This window comes from Phyllobates terribilis, unplaced genomic scaffold (assembly GCF_046119375.1).
Source record: "Phyllobates terribilis strain yellow unplaced genomic scaffold, ASM4611937v1 Scaffold_3__8_contigs__length_932513732, whole genome shotgun sequence".
Taxonomy (NCBI): domain Eukaryota; kingdom Metazoa; phylum Chordata; class Amphibia; order Anura; family Dendrobatidae; genus Phyllobates; species Phyllobates terribilis.
In genome coordinates, this window is record NW_027362763.1 from 516,327,027 (window position 1) to 516,348,201 (window position 21,175).

The following is a 21,175-nucleotide window of genomic DNA, read 5'->3' on the forward strand; positions in this document are numbered from 1 at the left end:
AATCTGAGGGTCATGTTGCAGGTAGTGCAGCAAGAAGGCACTCGTGTGTCTTGTGCATCTAGGAGCCCCAAAATTATTTTCCGGGCTAGATGCAGCTAAAAATTATTATTAATTTGAAAGCTGGTGGATCTTAGTATAGATGGCCTAATAGAATCAGTACTGCAAACTGCTACAAGGCCCAAATTATTTTCCAGCCAAGATACAGATAAATATGATTAGTAATTTTAAATCTGGTGGAGTTTAGTATAGATGGCCTAATAGAATCAGTACTGCACACTGCTACAAGGCCCAAATTATTTTCCAGCCAAGATACAGATAAACATGATTAGTAATTTTAAATCTTGTGGAGTTTAGCATAGATGGCCTAATAGAATCAGTACTGCACACTGCTACAAGGCCCAAATTATTTTCCAGCCAAGATACAGATAAACATGATTAGTAATTTTAAATCTGGTGGAGTTTAGTATAGATGGCCTAATAGAATCAGTACTGCACACTGCTACAAGGCCCAAATTATTTTCCAGCCAAGATACAGATAAACATGATTAGTAATTTGAAAGCTTAAAATGGTTGGTGAGGTGATTTTAACAAATCATCAAGCTTTTACTCTCCCCAGTATGACACAGGGGTAGAAAAGTCGTTTCGGATCCATGATTTGTTCATCTTTATGAACTTGAGTCTGTCTACATTATCAGTGGAGAGCCTCGTGTGCTTATCTGTCAGCACACCACCAGCAGCACTGAACACACGTTCAGACAGAACGCTGGCTGCGGGGCATGACAAGATCTCCAAGGCGTAAGTGGCGAGCTCCGGCCATTTATCCAGATTGGAAGCCCAAAAAGAGCAAGGGTCCAGTGACACAGTCATGGCTTCAATGTTTACTTGGAGATACTCCTGTACCATCGTCTCTAGGCGTTGACTATGTGTCAGACTTCTTGTCTCCTGTGGCATTGCAAAGGATGGGCTAAAAAAGTGGTGAAATGATTCCACAAAATTGATGTTACCAGCAGATACTGTGTTTCTGTTACGTTTTGAGTGCTGAACACTCGACGGTCCCACGGTTGGCAAGTTGGAACTGTGAGATTCACTACGTGCACCACTGGTGTTTTGTGGAAAAGCACATGTAAGATTCTGCAACAGTCTCTGCTGATACTCCTGCATGCGTGCATCTCTTTCTATGGCAGGAATAATTTCTGCAAATTTACTTTTGTATCGGGGATCTAACAGTGTGGCAACCCAGTAGTCAGGATTATTTCTAAATCCCACAATTCGAGGGTCATGTTGCAGGTAGTGCAGCAAGAAGGCACTCATGTGTCTTGCGCATCCAGGAGCACCAAGTCCCTGTTGTGTTGGTGGTGAGGTAATAATCATGCTTCCTTCCTCTGCCCTTTCCCTCCAACCTCACACAACAGAAATGTGATCAAGGTCTCCCTCATCTGATGAGTCTTCCATCAGTTCGTCCTCCACTTCTTCCTGGGTTCCTGCACCTTCCTCACTAGTTTGACTGCTACCATGCGCCCTGGTAAAACCATCTCCCCCACCCTCACATGCCTGCCGCCTTGGTGCTGCCGACCGTCTGGACCTTGCAGATGTTAGCCCTTCCGCATACAACTCCTCCTCCTCTACTTCCTCCACCTCCTCTTGTGCCACCACCTGACTCCGAATTCTGTTTAACATGTGCTCCAGCATGTAAGTCACCAGAATAGTCATGCTGATAATGGCATCGTCAGCACTAAACATCTTCGTCGCCATTTCAAAACTGTGCAGAAGGGTGCATAGGTCCCTGATCTGAGACCACTCCTCCAGCGTGATTTGCCCCACCTCTGGATCTCTTTGGCCCAGGCTATACATCAGAACGTATTGCACCAGGGCTTGTCGGTGCTGCCACAGTCGCTGCAACATGTGCACAGTTGAATTCCACCGGGTAGGCACATCGCATTTTAGCTGGTGAAGTGGCAGGCCCAACGACTTCTGTAGAGATGTAAGTCGCTGAGCAGCAGGATGCGAACGGCGGAAGTGAGCACACAGCGACCGTGCCCTCTGCAGAAGGCCATCTAGTCCGGGATAGTAGGCTAAAAATTTCTGGACAACCAGGTTCAACACGTGAGCCATACAAGGCACGTGTGTGACATTGCCCCGGTGAAGGGCCGCACCCAGGTTTGCAGCATTGTTGCACACGGCCTTCCCTGGTTTCAGGTCCAGTGGAGACAACCATTCATGAAACTGGTTCTCCAGAGCTGACCACAACTCCTCAGCTGTGTGACTCACATTTCCCAGACATTTCAAAATAAAAACTGCCTGATGACGTTGAGCCCTGCTGCCAGCATAGTAAGGAGGTGTGCAGGATCCCTTCTGCGCATTTAGAAAGCTTGTGGCATGACCAGACAGGCTTTGGGTGCAGGTGGAGGACTGAGAGGAGGTTGAGGAGGCAGAAGCAGTGGAGGAACTTCGAGATAAAGAGGATTGACACACAACTCGTGGGGACGGCAAGACTTGGACAGCAGCCCTTTGTCCTGCTGTCACCATAGTTACCCAGTGCCCAGTCAGCGACATGTAACGCCCCTGTCCATGCCTACTTGTCCAAGTGTCTGTGGTGAAATGCACCCTGTCACACACAGAGTTTCTCAAAGAACCGGTGATGTTGTGTGCGACATGCTGGTGGAGCGCAGGCACACCTTTCTTTGAGAAGTAGTGCCGACTGGGCATCTGGTACTGGGGCACTGAGACGGACATAAAGTCTCGAAAATCCTCTGTGTCCACCAGGCGGAAAGGCAGCATTTCTGTAGCCAAGAGCTTGCAGATGGTGAAATTCAACCTCTTTGCTTTCTCATGGCTAGGAGGAAATGGTCTTTTACTTGTCCACATCTGAGGGACCGAGGGCTGGCTGTTGTGCTTAGACGGGGTTGAGAAGGGTGTCCCCGGCAAACTGCCGGTCTGTGAGGAAGATGCAGGCGGACATGTTAGGTTGCCTTGATCCAAAGGTGGTGCTATCGATGTCGGACAACACTGAACACCAACTGGTGTTTCCACCTCCAAAGAAAATGATGACCTGCCAATCACGCTGGCTGTTGTGGGTAAAGAGGTGGCAGGTCTGCGTCCCAAAACAGGTATAACTGCTGTCGCCCCAGTCATAGAGGATGAAGAGGCCGCGGATGCACAAGATGTGGCAGACGGTGGTTGGCCCGGCCACTGCAACTTATGCTTCATATCCATGTGCCGGTTCATGCATGAAGTACTCAAACTATGTATTTTTTGGCCTCTACTTAGCTTTTGCTGACAAATGTTACAGATAACACGAGTTGGGTCATCTTTATCGATCTGAAAAAATGCCCAGGCTATGCAAGGCTTAGCACCCATGCGACCTGAAGAGCCACCACGACTTGTGGTCAGAGGCAGAGTTGTGTTTGAGGATGCAGTTGTTGACGTGCTTCCAGTACTACGTCTCTGTCCAGGAAGGCGCAACCTGACCTCGTCGTCACTAGCATCCTCCTCCACCTCCTCTGCTGACCTCATCTCTTGGCTGACTGTGGGTTGACAGTAAGTGGGATCTCCAACCTCGTCATCATCACCCTGTGTGTAATCACACCCGTTGTCCTCAGAGCCAACCTCTTCCTGCCCTGACAAAAAACTAAAGTTGTCGCTCTAATCAGGTATTTGAGTCTCATCATCGTCTTCCTCATTGTCTCCACCAACAGGAGTTACAGTTTGGGAACTTGGGTCGACATTATGGTCAGAACCTTCTGCGTCTGGTCCTGGATCTGACTCATAAAGATTCTGGGCATCAGTGCAGACCATTTCCTCGTCTGGATTCACAGAAGCTCTGGAGCCGACCTCTGATTCCCAGGCTATAGTATGAGTAAACAGCTCTGCAGACTCAACCATCTGTTCTATCCCATACTCAGACGGGCAGCTGGAGACTTGGGAGCTGTGAGGAAGCAAGTGCAATTGGGGTGACACCTCTGAGGACTGGAGTATTTGTGATGTTGAAGTTGAGGTGGAGGAGAGCCCACTTAAAGGAGAACTTGATATCCGTTGAAGCACCTGCTGTTTTTGTGCCTCATCTGGAATTGGTAGCGATTGGCGTGGCCGTAAGAAAGGGATCTTATCACATTGTCCGCTAAAAGAAATAGACATCTTAGTTTGGCTGGAAGATGGTCTTTCTTCTGCAGATGTTACTGTTGCTTTAACACCTACCCCACGGACACAACCTTTTTTTCCCTTCCCAACACGCCTATTCCCCTTTCCACCAGCAGCAGGCCTTTTTCCACTCATTTTGGTGGTTAACTAATTCACAACTCTGGAGTTGTTTGCACAAAAAACAATGGATGGGAACCGAGCAGAGCTGAGTGACCAAACTGTGGTATTATCCCAAAAGTATTGGCTGGGTTAGATGCAGATAAAAATGATATTGAATTTGCAACCTGGTGGAGGTTAGTATAGATGGACTAATAGAATAAGTCCCACACACTGCTACAAGCCGAAGCCCAAATATTTTTTCAGACCTTGATGCAGATAAAAATTATATTGAATTTGCAACCTGGTGGAGGTTAGTATAGATGGACTAATAGAACAAGTCGCACACACTGCTGCAAGCTGAAATATTTTTTCAGAGCTAGATGCAGAAAAAATTTATATTGAATTTGCAACCTGGTAGAGGTTAGTATAGATGGACTAATGGAACAATTCCCACACACTGCTACAAACTGAAATATTTTTTCAGAGCTGGATGCAGAAAAAAATTATATTGAATTTGCAACCTGGTGGAGGTTAGTATAGATGGACTAATAGAACAAGTCCCACACTGGTACAAGCCAAAATATTTTTTCAGAGCTAGATGCAGAAAAAAATTATATTGAATTTGCAACCTGTTGGAGGTTGGTATAGATGGACTTATAGAACAATTCCCACACACTGCTACAAGCTGAAATATTTTTTCAGAGCTGGATGCAGAAAAAAATTATATTGAATTTGCAACCTGGTGGAGGTTAGTATAGATGGACTAATAGAACAAGTCCCACACTGGTACAAGCCAAAATATTTTTTCAGAGCTAGATGCAGAAAAAAATTATATTGAATTTGCAACCTGGTGTAGGTTAGTATAGATGTACTAATAGAACAAGTCCCACACACTGCTACAAGCCGAAGCCGAAATATTTTTTCAGAGCTAGATGCAAATAAAAATTATATTGAATTTGCAACCTGGTGGAAGTTAGTATAGATGGACTAATAGAACAAGTCCCACACACTGCTACAAGCCGAAATATTTTTTCAGAGCTAGATGCAGAAAAAAATTATATTAAATTTGCAACCTGGTGGAGGTTAGTATAGATGGACTAATAGAACAAGTCCCACACACTACTACAAGCCGAAATATTTTTTCAGAGCTAGATGCAGAAAAAAAATATATTGAATTTGCAACCTGGTGGAGGTTAGTATAGATGGACTAATAGAACAAGTCCCACACACTGCTACAAGCCGAAATATTTTTTCAGATCTAGATGCAGAAAAAAATTATATTGAATTTGCAACCTGGTGGAGGTTAGTATAGATGGACTAATAGAACAAGTCCCACACACTGCTAGAAGCCGAAGCCGAAATATTTTTTCAGAGCTAGATGCAAATAAAAATAATATTGAATTTGCAACCTGGGGGAAGTTAGTATAGATGGACTAATAGAACAAGTCCCACACACTGCTACAAGCCGAAATATTTTTTCAGAGCTAGATGCAGAAAAAAATTATCGTGAATTTGCAACCTGGTGGAGGTTAGTATAGATGGACTAATAGAACAAGTCCCACACACTGCTACAAGCCGAAATATTTTTTCAGATCTAGATGCAGAAAAAAATTATATTGAATTTGCAACCTGGTGGAGGTTAGTATAGATGGACTAATAGAACAAGTCCCACACACTGCTACAAGCTGAAATATTTTTTCAGAGCTAGATGCAGAAAAAAATTATATTGAATTTGCAACCTGGTGGAGGTTAGTATAGACGGACTAATAGAACAAGTCCCACACACTGCTACAAGCCGAAATATTTTTTCAGAGCTAGATGCAGAAAAAAAATATATTGAATTTGCAACCTGGTGGAGGTTAGTATAGATGGACTAATAGAACAAGTCCCACACACTGCTACAAGCCGAAATATTTTTTCAGAGCTAGATGCAGAAACAAATTATATTGAATTTGCAACCTGGTCGAGGTTAGTATAGACGGACTAATAGAACAAGTCCCACACACTGCTAAAAGCCGAAATATTTTTTCAGAGCTAGATGCAGAAAAAAATTATATTGAGTTTGCAACCTGGTGGAGGTTAGTATAGATGGACTAATGGAACAATTCCCACACACTGCTACAAGCTGAAATATTTTTTCAGAGCTGGATGCAGAAAAAAATTATATTGAATTTGCAACCTGGTGGAGGTTAGTATAGAAGGACTAATAGAACAATTCCCACACACTGCTACAAGCTGAAATATTTTTTCAGAGCTGGATGCAGAAAAAAATTATATTGAATTTGCAACCTGGTGGAGGTTAGTATAGATGGACTAATAGAACAAGTCCCACACACTGCTACAAGCCGAAGCCGAAATATTTTTTCAGAGCTAGATGCAGATAAAAATTATATTGAATTTGCAACCTGGTGGAAGTTAGTATAGATGGACTAATAGAACAAGTCCCACACACTGCTACAAGCCGAAATATTTTTTCAGAGCTAGATGCAGAAAAAAATTATATTGAATTTGCAACCTGGTGGAGGTTAGTATAGATGGACTAATAGAACAAGTCCCACACACTACTACAAGCCGAAATATTTTTTCAGAGCTAGATGCAGAAAAAAAATATATTGAATTTGCAACCTGGTGGAGGTTATTATAGATGGACTAATAGAACAAGTCCCACACACTGCTACAAGCCGAAATATTTTTTCAGAGCTAGATGCAGAAAAAAATTATAGTGAATTTGCAACCTGGTGGAGGTTAGTATAGATGGACTAATAGAACAAGTCCCACACACTGCTACAAGCCGAAATATTTTTTCAGAGCTAGATGCAGAAAAAAATTATAGTGAATTTGCAACCTGGTGGAGGTTAGTATAGATGGACTAATAGAACAAGTCCCACACACTGCTACAAGCCGAAATATTTTTTCAGATCTAGATGCAGAAAAAAATTATATTGAATTTGCAACCTGGTGGAGGTTAGTATAGATGGACTAATAGAACAAGTCCCACACACTGCTAGAAGCCGAAGCCAAAATATTTTTTCAGATCTAGATGCAGATAAAAATAATATTGAATTTGAAACCTGGGGGAAGTTAGTATAGATGGACTAATAGAACAAGTCCCACACACTGCTACAAGCCGAAATATTTTTTCAGAGCTAGATGCAGAAAAAAATTATATTGAATTTGCAACCTGGTGGAGGTTAGTATAGATGGACTAATAGAACAAGTCCCACACACTGCTACAAGCCGAAATATTTTTTCAGAGCTAGATGCAGAAAAAAATTATATTGAATTTGCAACCTGGTGGAGGTTAGTATAGATGGACTAATAGAACAAGTCCCACACACTGCTACAAGCCAAAATATTTTTTCAGAGCTAGATGCAGAAAAAATATATATTGAATTTGCAACCTGGTGGAGGTTAGTATAGATGGACTAATAGAACAAGTCCCACACACTGCTACAAGCCGAAATATTTTTTCAGAGCTAGATGCAGAAAAAAATTATATTGAATTTGCAACCTGGTGGAGGTTAGTATAGATGGACTAATAGAACAAGTCCCACACACTGCTACAAGCCGAAATATTTTTTCAGAGCTAGATGCAGAAAAAAATTATATTGAATTTGCAACCTGGTGGAGGTTAGTATAGATGGACTAATAGAATAAGTCCCACACACTGTTACAAGCCAAAATATTTTTCAGAGCTAGATGCAGAAAAAAATTATATTGAATTTGCAACCTGGTGGAGGTTAGTATCGATGGACTAATAGAACAAGTCCCACACACTGCTACAAGCCGAAATATTTTTTCAGAGCTAGATGCAGATAAAAATTATATTGAATTTGCAACCTGGTGGAGGTTAGTATAGATGGACTAATAGAATGATGCTATGCCCAAAAGGTTTTACTTCACTAGGTGCAGCAAAAAAATTGGTATTCTATACACAGGTGGTGCAGCTTGCAACACAGATAGGCTACTCCACTGACTAACACACACTGCAAGAGGCCAAAAAGGATTTGCTTTGCTAGATTTAGCCAAATGCTGTGAAAAAAACTTGCACAGCACTAAAACAGACCTGCCTGGCAAAAAGTGATAGGAACTGATGTAACCTAGCCCTGAAAAGGACTGCAATTACAATTAGTCTTTACTTCCAACCTATCTATTTAAGAGCACAGACCTGCCTGATAAAAGTCATAGGAAATGATGTAACCTAGTCCTTAAAAGGACTGCAATCACAACTATTCCCTACTCCCAAGCTATCTGTAGATTTGTGCGAAAATTGGCTTAAAATTAACAAAGTATAGCGCACACAGCAACAGCGGTGCCGTCTAACACGCAGCTGCAGCAGTGAGAAAATGGTGGCGACGGGGAAAATGGCTGGGTCTTATAGGGCAAGGACATGTGACATACACTGCCAATGACACATGCCCTTGCTTGTGTGAAAAAAAGCAGTTCGCTCCGTGTGTGCGCTGCTGATAGGCTGACAGATTGCACCTCCCCACTGTAAATGCGGGAAAGAGAGAAAAAATTTGAGATCTTCATTATTTCTGCAGAGATCCATCCCCTGCCCCTCCCCCTGCCCCTCTGTACACTCAAACTGCGTATTAACATTAATTTTCAGCATTACTGAGAAAAAATCCAGTTATGATTTTGGTGCATGAACAGTTATCGAACATAACCTCGAACAGCCGAATTTTTTTCAAATTGTTCGTGTTCGCCGAACGGCTCGAACACCGCCCAAAACAGCTCGAATTTGAGTTTGGCGAACAGTTAGAGTTGAACAACGCTCATCTCTACTGGAGAACCAATTTTTCGATGACAGGGAAGCTCCACTATAATTTTTATTGTGTCCTATACAGTAATTCAATATGGTTAGAGCAAGTACTTAGGTCAATTTAAAGCTACAATTTTTAAGATAAGCATGTGGGGCAGGAATTCTACCTACATATGCAAAAATATAATGTTAATTCTAAAAAGCAAATGTGCAATATTTTACTTTGTATGTTTTAAATATAGAGGTCTTTCATTGCATAAAAAAGAGGCATTTCTTTTTAAAAGATGAATAGTAATATTTTATCATAAGAAAAATTGTTGTATGATTGGCAAGTATGTAAAAGTCTTTCCATTGTAATAATAGAATGACCAGGGACCATCCCATCCTTGATATTAGGAATACCCATATAGCCACAACACTTTCCGCTTGATTTTGCAACAGGTCGTTCTGACCAAGTTTACATAAGACATCAGTGCTTTATCTTTTGTGTACTTGTATACATTAGATGAAGAATCACCAGTTTGTCTTTCTATCAAATTGCTGGAACGTCTCTGTGAAGATAGACAAGGCTCCAATGGTTTAAATCCACCATGGAGCCTCATGAAAAATTTGTTTGAATATCATAACTCCTTTGTCATTGCACTAAATGAACACATGACTCCAATAAGTAAAAACTGATTTTCAAATATGAGTGCTGAACTTGAGTTTCAGATAAAACGACCTTCCTATCCTTGATTGTCTTAAATATGAGTTTACAGATTAGGAAACTGCACAATTTCTGCCATCCTCTATAGAATGGTGTATGTATTGTCCTCTACGGTTATTTGTAAACCGATCCATTTTACAGTCTGCTCACATCTATTTCTTACTTCCTACAGTATGAATATTCAACAGTGTGATGATTTTTCATTTAACTAATATAGAAGTGTCTCCCTCCTGGAAATAATAATCCGAGCAGATGTGTCCCCCATGCTGTTTTACCACCAAATGTAATCATGTCTCATAGCAAGACTATGCAAAGTCTGTCTTATACCCAAGTCACTTTCCCCTGCAGTTTGGTGCATACACAACAGAAGGAATCAGCTGCAATCCCATTTCTAAAACAGATCAGATAATTAGCAGAACATTTTATCACCACTTAAACTGCTGTGCCAAAATACAATCTTCAACAGGTTCTTCTTCCGCTACATGTATTAACAGAAATTTATATATATATAACAAAAGCTATACGATTCTTGTATTCTTGCATTCCAAATACTTTGTAAGATTAAGAAAAGAGAGCTGTACTAATGTGAAAAAGATGAAATTTGCCATTTTTTGTGAAATGTAGTATTTGGGGCTATAGATTTGTAGCACACTTTTATTATTAACCTTGTGCATAAAAGCAAATAGTATCTGTATTTTTGTGACATTGTGTTTCACTTGCTTCACTTTACCCTCTTGTATTTTGCAGTACATTCACAGTGCAGGTCGATGAAGATAAAAACCAGACAGTGAAACTGCCAGCTAGTCATGCCATAAGTGTGAAAAGGCTATTTGTAGGTGGAATCCCATCTGATGTACAATTTCCCATGTACAAGAACATACCACCATTTGAAGGATGCATTTGGGACCTACTGATCAATGCAGTGTAAGCTTTCAATACATTCATTATATATAGTGCAATTACTTTTTCCTGTAAAGCATGCATTTTACTTGATTCTACAAAGGAAATATTTAAATAAGCCCCTCACGACATAAGGCATATACACTGCTCAAAATAATAAAGGGAACACTCAAATAACACATCCTAGAACTGAATGAATGAAATATTCTCATTGAATACTTTGCTCTGTACAAAGTTGAATGTGCTGACAAACAAATCACACAAAAATCATCAATGGAAACCAAATTTATTAACCAATGGATGCCTGGATTTGGAGTCACCCCCAAAATTAAAGTGGAAAAACACACTACAGGCTGATCCAACTTTGATGTAATGTCCTTAAAACAAGTCAAAATGAGGCTCAGTATTGTGTGTGGCCTCTACGTGCCTGTATGACCTATGACCTCCCTACAACGCCTGGACATGCTCCTGATGAGGTTGTGGATGGTCTCCTGTTGGATCTCCTCCCAGACCTGGACTAAAACATCCGCCAACTCCTGGACAGTCTGTGGTGCAACGTGATGTTGGTGGATGGAGCGAGACATGATGTCCCAGATGTGCTCAATCGGATTCAGGTCTGGGGAACAGGTGGGCCAGTCCATAGCTTCAATGCCTTCATCTTGCAGGAACTGCTGACACACTCCAGCCACATGAGGTCTGGCATTGTCCTGCATTAGGAGGAACCCAGGGCCAACCGCACCAGCATATGGTCTCACAAGGGGTCTAAGGATCTCATCTCGGTACCTAATGGCAGTCAGGCTACCTCTGGCGAGCACATGGAGGGCTGTGCGACCCTCCAAAGAAATGCCACCCCACACCATTACTGACCCACTGCCAAACCGGTCATGCTGAAGGATGTTGCAGGCAGCAGATCACACTCCATGGCGTCCCCAGACTCTAACAAACCAAAGAGCAGAAAAAATACCCATTAAAAAGTAACTTTTAATTTAGCATTTAAAAATGTGTACCAAATAGTACAGTTAGGACAAACTACACATATGGAGATGGGATACTTAATAATAAAGGGATGGTGGGGATAGTCATATAACAATAAAAAATAAACCCTGAATGACCCTGGTAGAGGAGCTCTCCCTACCTGACAGCGGAGTGTTTTCACCTTAAGGGTTAAAGTGGTGCCCCTGCTCCACAACGGCTGTCCCTCACATGACCCTAAGTATCCCTACTCAAACACACAATAAAACACACAAAATGACCAGTAACTTCCTAATTGCCGAACTAGATATGTATCAAGCACACAATAATTATGTCAATAGAAATAGTAAATAAATACATAGACAATAGAAAGGATAGCCTAAAAAATAGAGGCAATCCTTAAGAGACAATAGCAAATTGCAACATATACTGGTCAAAAATTATATGATTTCAAAAAATATATATATAGCAATGGACTTTTTCTTACTCAAGTCTTTCTGAGGTACCAACTGATATTAAGGCAAATATCCCCTTCCGACCCAAAGAATATGTAGCTGTGTGAACCAGGTCCAAGAAGTACTCCCAGCTAAACACATTCACTTCAAAAACATATCAAGTGCCCTTAATAGCGGTCCCTTATGCAGGTATAAAGTCACCAGCAGGTAACATGTCTCTTAGATATAGTCCCAAAATCATCCAAGGATCAAAAAAGTCTCGAATAGTCTCAATGATTTCAAAAATTATATAGCAATGGACTTATCTTATTCAGATCCTTCTGAGGTTCCGGCTGGTGTTCAGGCAAATATCCCCTTCAGACCCAACGAGTGTGTGGCTGTGTGAACCCGGTCCAGGAGGTAGTCCCAGCAAAACATATAAACAGGTTACTTCAGAAGCACTCCAGGTACCCTTAGTAGTGGTCCCTCAGGCAGGTATAGAGTCATCAGCAGATAACATGTAACTTAAATATAGTCCCAAAATCGTCAACGGATCAAGAAGTCCCTTCAGAGTAGTCTCATATTCCCTACGTGTTTCACCCCCCCCCCCCCCCTCATTAATGCGGTCCTCATCAGGGGACAGGTTGTATTAGAGGAGAAAGGTGCACTGATAATAAGTGCTACTAAACTGGAGTTCAGTCTGGTAGCACTTATTATCAGTGCACCTTTCTCCTCTAATATCCTCTGTATCCCATCTCCATATGTGTAGTTTGTCCTAACTGTACTATTTGGTACACATTTTTAAATGCTAAATTAAAAGTTACTTTTTAATGAGTATTTTTTCTGCTCTTTGGTTTGTTAGTTAGCTTATATACCCTATTTTTCCAACAGTTGTTGGATATCTTTCTGGTATTCGTCCCCAGACTCTGTCACGTCTGTCTTATCTGCTCAGTGTGAACCTGCTTTCATCTGTGAAGAGCACAGAGCACCAGTGGCGACTTTGCCAATCCTGGTGTTCTGTGGCAAATGCCAAGCGTCCTGCACTGTGTTGGGCTGTGAGCACAACCCCCATCAGTGGACGTCGGGCCCTCATACCACCCTCATGGAGTCGGTTTCTAGCCGTTTGTGCAGACACATGCACATTTGTGGCCTGCTGGAGGTCATTTTGCAGGGTTCTGGCAGTGCTCCTCCTGTTCCTCTTTGCACAAAGGCGGAGGTAGCGGTCCTGCTGCTGGGTTGTTGCCCTCCTACATCCCCCTCCACATCTCCTGGTGTACTGGCCTGTCTTCTGATAGCGCCTCCAGCCTCTGGACACTGTGCTGACAGGCACTGCAAACCTTTTTGCCACAGCTCGCATTGATGTGCCATCCTGGAGGAGATCCCACAAGAGCGTTGTAGGGAGGTCATACAGGCACGTGGAGGCCACACACAATACTGAGCCTCATTTTGACTTGTTTTAAGGACATTACATTAAACTTGGATCAGCCTGTAGTGTGTTTTTCCACTTTAATTTTGGGAGTGACTCCAAATCCAGGCCTCCATTGGTTAATAAATTTGATTTCCATTGATGATTTTTGTGTGATTTTGTTGTCAGCACATTCAACTTTGTACAGAACAAAGTATTCAATGAGAATATTTCATTCATTCAGATCTAGGATGTGTTATTTGAGTGTTCCCTATATTTTTTTGAGCAGTGTATTTACGTCATATGTCGTGTCCCCGACTTTGATGCGGGCTCTGGCTCTGAGCTTGCATCTTTTCCTGCACATGACAGCTGAATTAATCAGCTGGGGTTCTGCAAAAGGCCTGTCATTATGATACTCCTGTAACCAAAACCAGAATGAGATTTTTATTTTCACTGAACTTTATGTACATGCATAAAGAGACAAAAGGACAGTGAAAAAAGCGCACCAAAAAACAATCAAAAAAGCAAGAAAAATCCTGAACAAACCTCCTGGCAAGAGATCAGGTTTTGCTGCAGAAAAAAAACGCAGCAAAAACACAATGTGTGAACATACCCTTAATGACAGGCAAATTCTGCAATAGTTAGATACTCTTTGTCAAAATAGAATCACCAAGTGAAGAATTAAGGTCTTTAGCTGCAGACTCACATTCTATAGATACATTTGAGCTTGAAAGTTTGTAGACCCTTCATCATTTTCCAGATTCTTTCATAAATTTGATCTAAAACTATATCAGATTTTATAAAATGCTAAAAGTAGAGAAAACAAAGTTAAACAAATAAGTAAAAAATATTAGACTTTGCCATTTTTTAAATGAAGAAATGATCCAATCCACATTTCTGTGAGCTGCAAAATTATGTGAACCCTTTCTTTCAGCATCTATTGTGTTCCCTTTGTGCAGCAATAGCTGCATGTACACATTTCCTGTCATTGTTGATTAGTCCTGCACATAGGTTAAGAGCAGCTTCAACTCTGTTAGGTTAGTGGGTTTTCTCTCATGAATTGCTCACTTCAGGTCCTTCCATAACATTTCTATAGGATTAAGGTGAGGTTTTTGACTTGGCCATTCCAAAACTTTAACTTTATTCGTCTTTCACTATTCTTTTGTAGGAAGACATGTGTGCTTTGGGTAGTTGTCTTGCTGAATGACCCACATTATTTTGAGTTTCAGCTCATGTATAGATGTCATGACATTTACCTTTAGAGTTTATTTGTATAATTCAGAATTTATTGTTCCATCAATGATAGCAAGCTGTCTTGGCCTAAATGTAACAAAACTTGCCAATGCCATGTTAGTACCACCCCTCTGTTTCACAGGTTTTTGTGCTTTAATTTAGTGTTTTTCTTTCTCCAAACATAACACTTCTCATTTAAATAAAATAGTGTTAGGGCATAATCAAATGGTGTGTTTTGATCCTCTTAAGTATCTGCTGCCAAATTGGATATATAGGATGCACAGCCAGAGAAATCAAAGCTGGCTGCTGGGTAGTGTGAAAAGTGAGTTCTGTATATTGAGTCTATCACAGAAGCTTAAATAGGGGTTTCCAAAATTTCAAGTCATTGTGACTATACAAACATCCGATGTTTTTGGTTCAAAGTTTAATCAGTGTGGTCAAGCTAACCTTATTGGTTTCGAGCTAATATAATCTATTAGCAAATACGGAACAATCAGATTAGCTGTCCACACAGACAAATGCATATGGCCTTTGGCCTAGGAGTGGTTCCTAAGAATGCTACAGTTTGGTACAACATGTAAAAGATGATTCTCAACAATCAATCTGCTCACACCTAGAATATACCCTAACAGTCTGACTTCCTAATTTATAGGTAGAATTAGTGGCTAGAGATGAGCATATGAGAGATGAGAGATGAGCTGAGATTAGAGATGAGCAGATGAGCACTTCATACAACCCTGACCGGTGCTCTCTGGCCATGGGCAGGAGCTGCAAGAATTTCCTTACTATCCGGAATCTCAGGATCAGCCTATGATTAGCTTGGCTGGCGAGATGTCACCTGTACACTGTTCAGAAGAGATGATGTCAAGGCTGGCGAAACTCCAAATTAGGGAACTTGAAAGCTCAGGAAAATTCATGCACCTCCAGTCCACAGCCATGAAGCACTGACCTGGACCGTGGACCAGGGTTGCACAAAGTGATATGCCCATCTCTGTTAGTGACCAATTTTTGAAGAAGTGTTATGCCATTATGTATGTAACCAATTAGTATGAATCTTCACTTTTTAACACTCTGCCACTCATTTTTTATATGATTTATAAAATATCTTTATAGCTATTTCAGATTTATTATTCTGTTCAGACATTCTCATTAGGCTAACTTGTTAAAAACAATGTGTAAAACAATGTATGATTGAGTCCATTTTAGTGTCTTCAGCTCTTTTTTTTCTAAAGTTTCTAAGGCTAAATGGTTCTTTTATCGAAATTCGTTATTTTTATACTCATGGCAATATAAATCATGTCTCATAAAAAGACAAGCCAGTTGTATGTAATAGCTTTTTCATTTTTAATACACAAAGCCTCCACAGTTACATATTAATTTTGGTCCCAATAGGCCAATAGACTTTGCACAGCCTGTATCTTTTGAGAATGCAGATATTGGACAGTGCCTTACAGATGAAGAAGATGACTTAGATGAAAATGGGGCATCATCCCTCCCTGGTGCCACAAAGTCACCACAAGTCATACCTAGTCCCCAAGGTCCTGTGCCATCAACTGTAAGTACTAAATTACACTACTACTAGTTAATACTAGTAAATATGTCAGCTTTTAGAAACAGATATGGACTTATGTTATTCAAGCACATGCAGTCAGAACTATGTCTTAGATCTTTAAAAGCTTAAAGAGGGCAGTACATAGTGGTAGCACCCAGTTACTTTGCTGATTAATTGTTTGAACAATTTTACAAAACAGTTCTTTGCCTGTAACTACCTGTAGACAAAGTCATAAATGTTTACTAGTAAATGTGAAATGTATAGAGTAAAAGGCTTATGGCTGAACTTCTACCACCAAATCTTACCTTGTGGTTGTCCTGGGACCCAAAAATCTTCAGATTATCATGGCCTGCTTCCTTCAGGTCAGAAGACCCTTAATATTTGCATGGAGTGCTGTCATGCATATTTGTAATCCTTAAAAAGTGATTTCATATCCCCTTATTCTTTTGTCAAACATAATTCTAAAAATGAATTGTATATAATTTTATACATAGTTCATAAAATATTTTTGTTAATTGACCTTTACCTATTTTTTTAATACCAGTCTCTTTTTACGGATTATTACATTTGTCATCAAATGTCTGACATTTCTAAAATTCCTATAATCTGAGGGTTTTAGCTGATTGTCATATTATCCTCAGTAAATTGCATATAGAAAGTCCATATGTTAAGTGAAACAAGGACCTGCATTTACAATGCTTGAATTGAGTGAGTAGGGTTAGACTTAGGACAATTTTAAGCTCAATGGAAAGGGGGTGATTTTATAGGGTGCAGATGTAGCTGTTACCACCAGCACCTGGTACATGGTGAACCCCAATATACCTTTACCAGAAAAGAGCATATCAGTATAAAAAAATAGCATATGGTAGTTTGGGGACACATTAGACATATTACATTGAGGCCCAGGAGGTTTGAGTTGTGCCCCTGATTGTGCTTAGCAGGAAAATGACCCAGAGGGCTGTCCATGTAGAATTTGTACACTTTTGATGTCATCATAAACACAGCAGTATACATGTATAATGATATGTAATGAAAATGCTAAGAATGAAAAGCCATGCAATTATGGGAAATCATAGGATTGACAGACATGTTAATCATATGCAAATGATCAAAAAATGGAAACAAATTTTTTAAAACATCTTGATTTATTCTGTAACAAGTATGAGCACCACATGCAGAAATACACGCACTTACACACCTTGGCTGCTATCAATGAGGATATTAATGGTGGTCTGAGGAATATTCAGCCACGCTGAATGCGCTTGGGCATCCAAATCATCAAGATTCATTTCTGACAGCTCCCTTTGCAATTGTCATCCAATCATGTCCCAAATGTGCTTGATGGGGGATGCTGGAGGCCATAGTAGCATGTTTAGGCCACAAAGGCTGCTCACAATAGCATTCGCAACATACAGCCTGTTAATGTCATGTTCAAAAACGGTTTCTGGGTCACTTTGGAGGAATGGCTGTACCACTGGTCCCATGTCCATATCAATGTAATGTCAAGTTGTTACTGTTCCTGCAATGAAGACAAGAGGGCTTCAGCTACTGTATATTATGCTACCCCACACCATATTCCCAGGAGTAGCACTGGTGTGATGTTCACTCATGAAGACTTTTGCATCATGTTGCCTACGTAGTCACAAACCGATCTCCAGCTATCATAGCTTAAGAGGATAGACCTCCATTCCAGCCACCTTTGCCGTCTTGCTCTCTACTTTGAGAGTTGTGGTGAAAGGTCAATGGAACTCCTGTGGCTGGACGTTTGGCTCATAACCCAATGTAAACATCTACTTATTGTTTTTGTAGACACTGTTTGATGCCTTAGACTTTGTATGTGACATCCAGTTTCACTGATAGTGCTGAATAGATCAGTTGTGGAATTATTAGTATGGCCATTTATCTGAAGTGTCACAGGAGCCTATTTTTCAACCCAACCCAATTGTGAGCAGCCAGCAGGTCCTATCATGTTACTATGACCTGCTGCATTTCTTGAAAATTTGTGTGTCCAAGTCCATTCAGTGTAGCAGAACATACTTCAGACAACTATTGATAACCTCATTGATAGTATGTCAAGGTGTGTTTGTGTATTTCTGCACATGGGGCTCATACTCGATACTGAATTAATTAATATGTTTTGAAAATTTTGTTTAGATTTTTTCATCATTTGCCTATCATTAACATGTCTATCCATCCTGTGATTTCCATAAGTCGATGACTTTTCCCTTCTTGATGTTGCAATTTCAATGTGGAGGAGTATATGCAGTATACAGTGGGTACGGAAAGTATTTTGGTAAATTCTAAAAAGTTCTTTTTTTTTCTCATTAAAGTACACTCTGCACCCCATCTTGACTGAAACAAAACAGAAATGTGTACATTTTTGCTGTCCATATCCTTGTGATATGGTTCTACTCCTTCATTGGAGTCCAGCTGTGTTTAATTAAACTGATAGGACTTGATTAGGAAAGGCACACACCTGTCTATATAAGACCTCACTGCTCACAGTGCATGTCAGACCAAATAAGAATCATGAGCTCAAAGGAACTGCCCAAGGAGCTCAGAGATAGAGTTGTGGCAAGGCACAGATCTGGCCAAGGTTACAAACGAATTTCTGCAGTACTCAAGGATCCTAAGAGCACAGTGGCCTCCATAATCCTTAAATGGAAGAAGTTTTGGACCACCAGAAGTCTTCCTAGACCTAGCTGTCCAGCCAAACTGAGCAATTGTGGGAGAAGAGCCTTGGTGGGAGAACTAAAGAAGAACCCAAAAATCACTGTGGCTGAGCTTCAGAGATGCAGTAGGGAGATGGGAGAAAGTTCCACAAAGTCAACTATCAGTGCAGCCCTCCACCAGTCGTGCCTTTATGGCAGAGTGATGCGAAGGAAGCCTCTCCTCAGTGCAAGACATAAGAAAGCCTGCATAGAGTTTGCTCAAAAACACATGAAGGACTCCCAGACTATGAGAAATAAGATTCTCTGGTCTGATGAGACGACAATAGAACTTTTTGGTGATAATTCTAAGGGGTATATGTGGAGAAAACCAGGTACTGCTCATCACTGCCCAATACAATCCCAACAGTGAAACATGGTGGTGTCAGCATCATGCTATGGGGGTGTTTTTCAGCTGCAAGGACATGACGACTGGTTGCAATTGAAGGAAACATGAATGTGGCCAAGTACAGAGATATCCTGGATGAAAACCTCTTCCAGAGTGCTCTGGATCTCAGACTTGGTCGAAGGTTCACTCTCCAACAAGACAGCGACCCTAAGCACACAGCTAAAATAACAGACTTCAGAACAACTCTGCGACCATTCTTGACAGGCCCAGCCAGAGCCCTAACCTAAACCCAATTGAGCATCTCTGGAGAGACCTGAAAATGGCTGTCCACCAACGTTCACCATCCAACCTGACTGAACTGGAGAGGATCTGCAAGGAAGAATGGCAGAGGATCCCCAAATCCAGGTGTGAAACACTTGTTGCATCATTCCCAAGAAGAGTCATGGCTGTACTAGCTCAAAAGGGTGCTTCTACTCAATACTGAACAAAGGGTCTGAATACTTATGACCATGTGATATTTCAGTTTATCTTTTTTAATAAATTTGCAAAAATTTCTACATTTCTGTTTTTTTTTCAGTCAAGATGGGATGCAGAGTGTACTTTAATGAGAAAAAAATGAACTTTTTAGAATTTACCAAATGGCTGCAATGAAACAAAGAGTGAAAAATGTAAAGGGGTCTGAATACTTTCCGTACCCACTGTATACTTATTTATCTATTTACTTTATGGTAAGCACACTCAGGAGCATAACTCAAACCTCCTGGGCCCCAATGTAGTATGTTTAATAGGCCCTTAACTATCATGTGTTATTTTTAATATTGATATCTTCCTATGTGGCAAAAGGATTTTTGGGCCCCTACATGCACTAGAGGCTGGTTGCGACTGCCACATGTACATCCCCTAAAAGGATCCCCCATATGTACAACAATAGGGTTAAATAGGAGCCTATGATTCGGCCCATAGGAAATAGTGGTAAACGATTGCTTCCAAAATCGGTTTTAAATATGGTTGGCTTCTGCTGGGTCATTGGGTTGAATTATTTTGTTTGGACCTTGACCCAGCAGCACTGGTACCCAGTGGGCAAGTCCAACCATACATGCAAGCACAACTAGTGCAGCACAAGAGCATGTAGCTACTTGGACATTGTTCTAAGAATGTAACTTTTTTGCATGCAGTTACATGAAATTATTGCAATTAATGTAAACTGGATGTAATAAGTATTCTGTTTGACTTGAAAGTATATGCGTTCACTAGAGCTCCTGATTGGCATATTAATGATCAGCTTATTTATATTTCAATTATTTTAATGAATAGTTAAAAGTAAATGAATGAAATTGAGCAAAAAATACAAGAGTAATTCCGGCCACACTAGATTTAATACATAATGCCTCTATGGTATGGTGGTTGAAAGCTACATAAAATTACTAATATTGACCTGAAAGGCAGGCACAATTATTACATAGTGTACATCTATTCTTAAACTGATATAAAAGAAAAATGTAAGTAAGTTAATTGTGTTTATTCATATACAATGTGAACGCATTATATTGAGAAATGCAATTTCTGCAATTGTTTGTCTTTATAAGTGTTAGTCTTGTATTGAGTTTGCCTGACACAGTATGGCGATTCTAACATCTGCTTTGCCTCTTATTTGCTGCATCGTAGGAGCCTGACACATCTGAAGAGAAGAGCGCCAATATCACAGATGAGCATGATTCCACAACGGTATCCATTCCCTCTTGCCTGCTTAACGTGGCTCTTTATCATTTCTCTGTATTACCTTTTTAGTAACACAGACCAAATCATTTCTATTTCCTTTTCTTTCTTTATTCCTTTGCACTGTGAGCAGAATGAAGGATATATCAGGACTACCTCAACTTACAATTATTCTCTTCCAGGGTCTCCTATAGCAAAA

At 40.6% G+C, this 21,175-nt stretch overlaps 1 protein-coding gene across 6 annotated transcripts in view; it reads left to right on the forward strand.

Annotated features, from left to right (window-relative positions):
• LAMA2 (laminin subunit alpha 2) overlaps positions 1-21,175 on the forward strand; it is a 1,447,346-nt gene that overhangs the window by 1,385,718 nt on the left and 40,453 nt on the right. For 5 of the 6 annotated variants that reach the window (XM_073676058.1, XM_073676059.1, XM_073676061.1 and 2 more), the window contains 3 exons: positions 10,455-10,631; positions 16,044-16,206; positions 20,926-20,985. In XM_073676058.1, coding sequence (XP_073532159.1) covers positions 10,455-10,631; positions 16,044-16,206; positions 20,926-20,985 — 400 coding nt within the window. The remainder of the gene's footprint in view (positions 1-10,454; positions 10,632-16,043; positions 16,207-20,925; positions 20,986-21,175) is intronic. The other variant, XM_073676060.1, reaches the window with a different exon arrangement.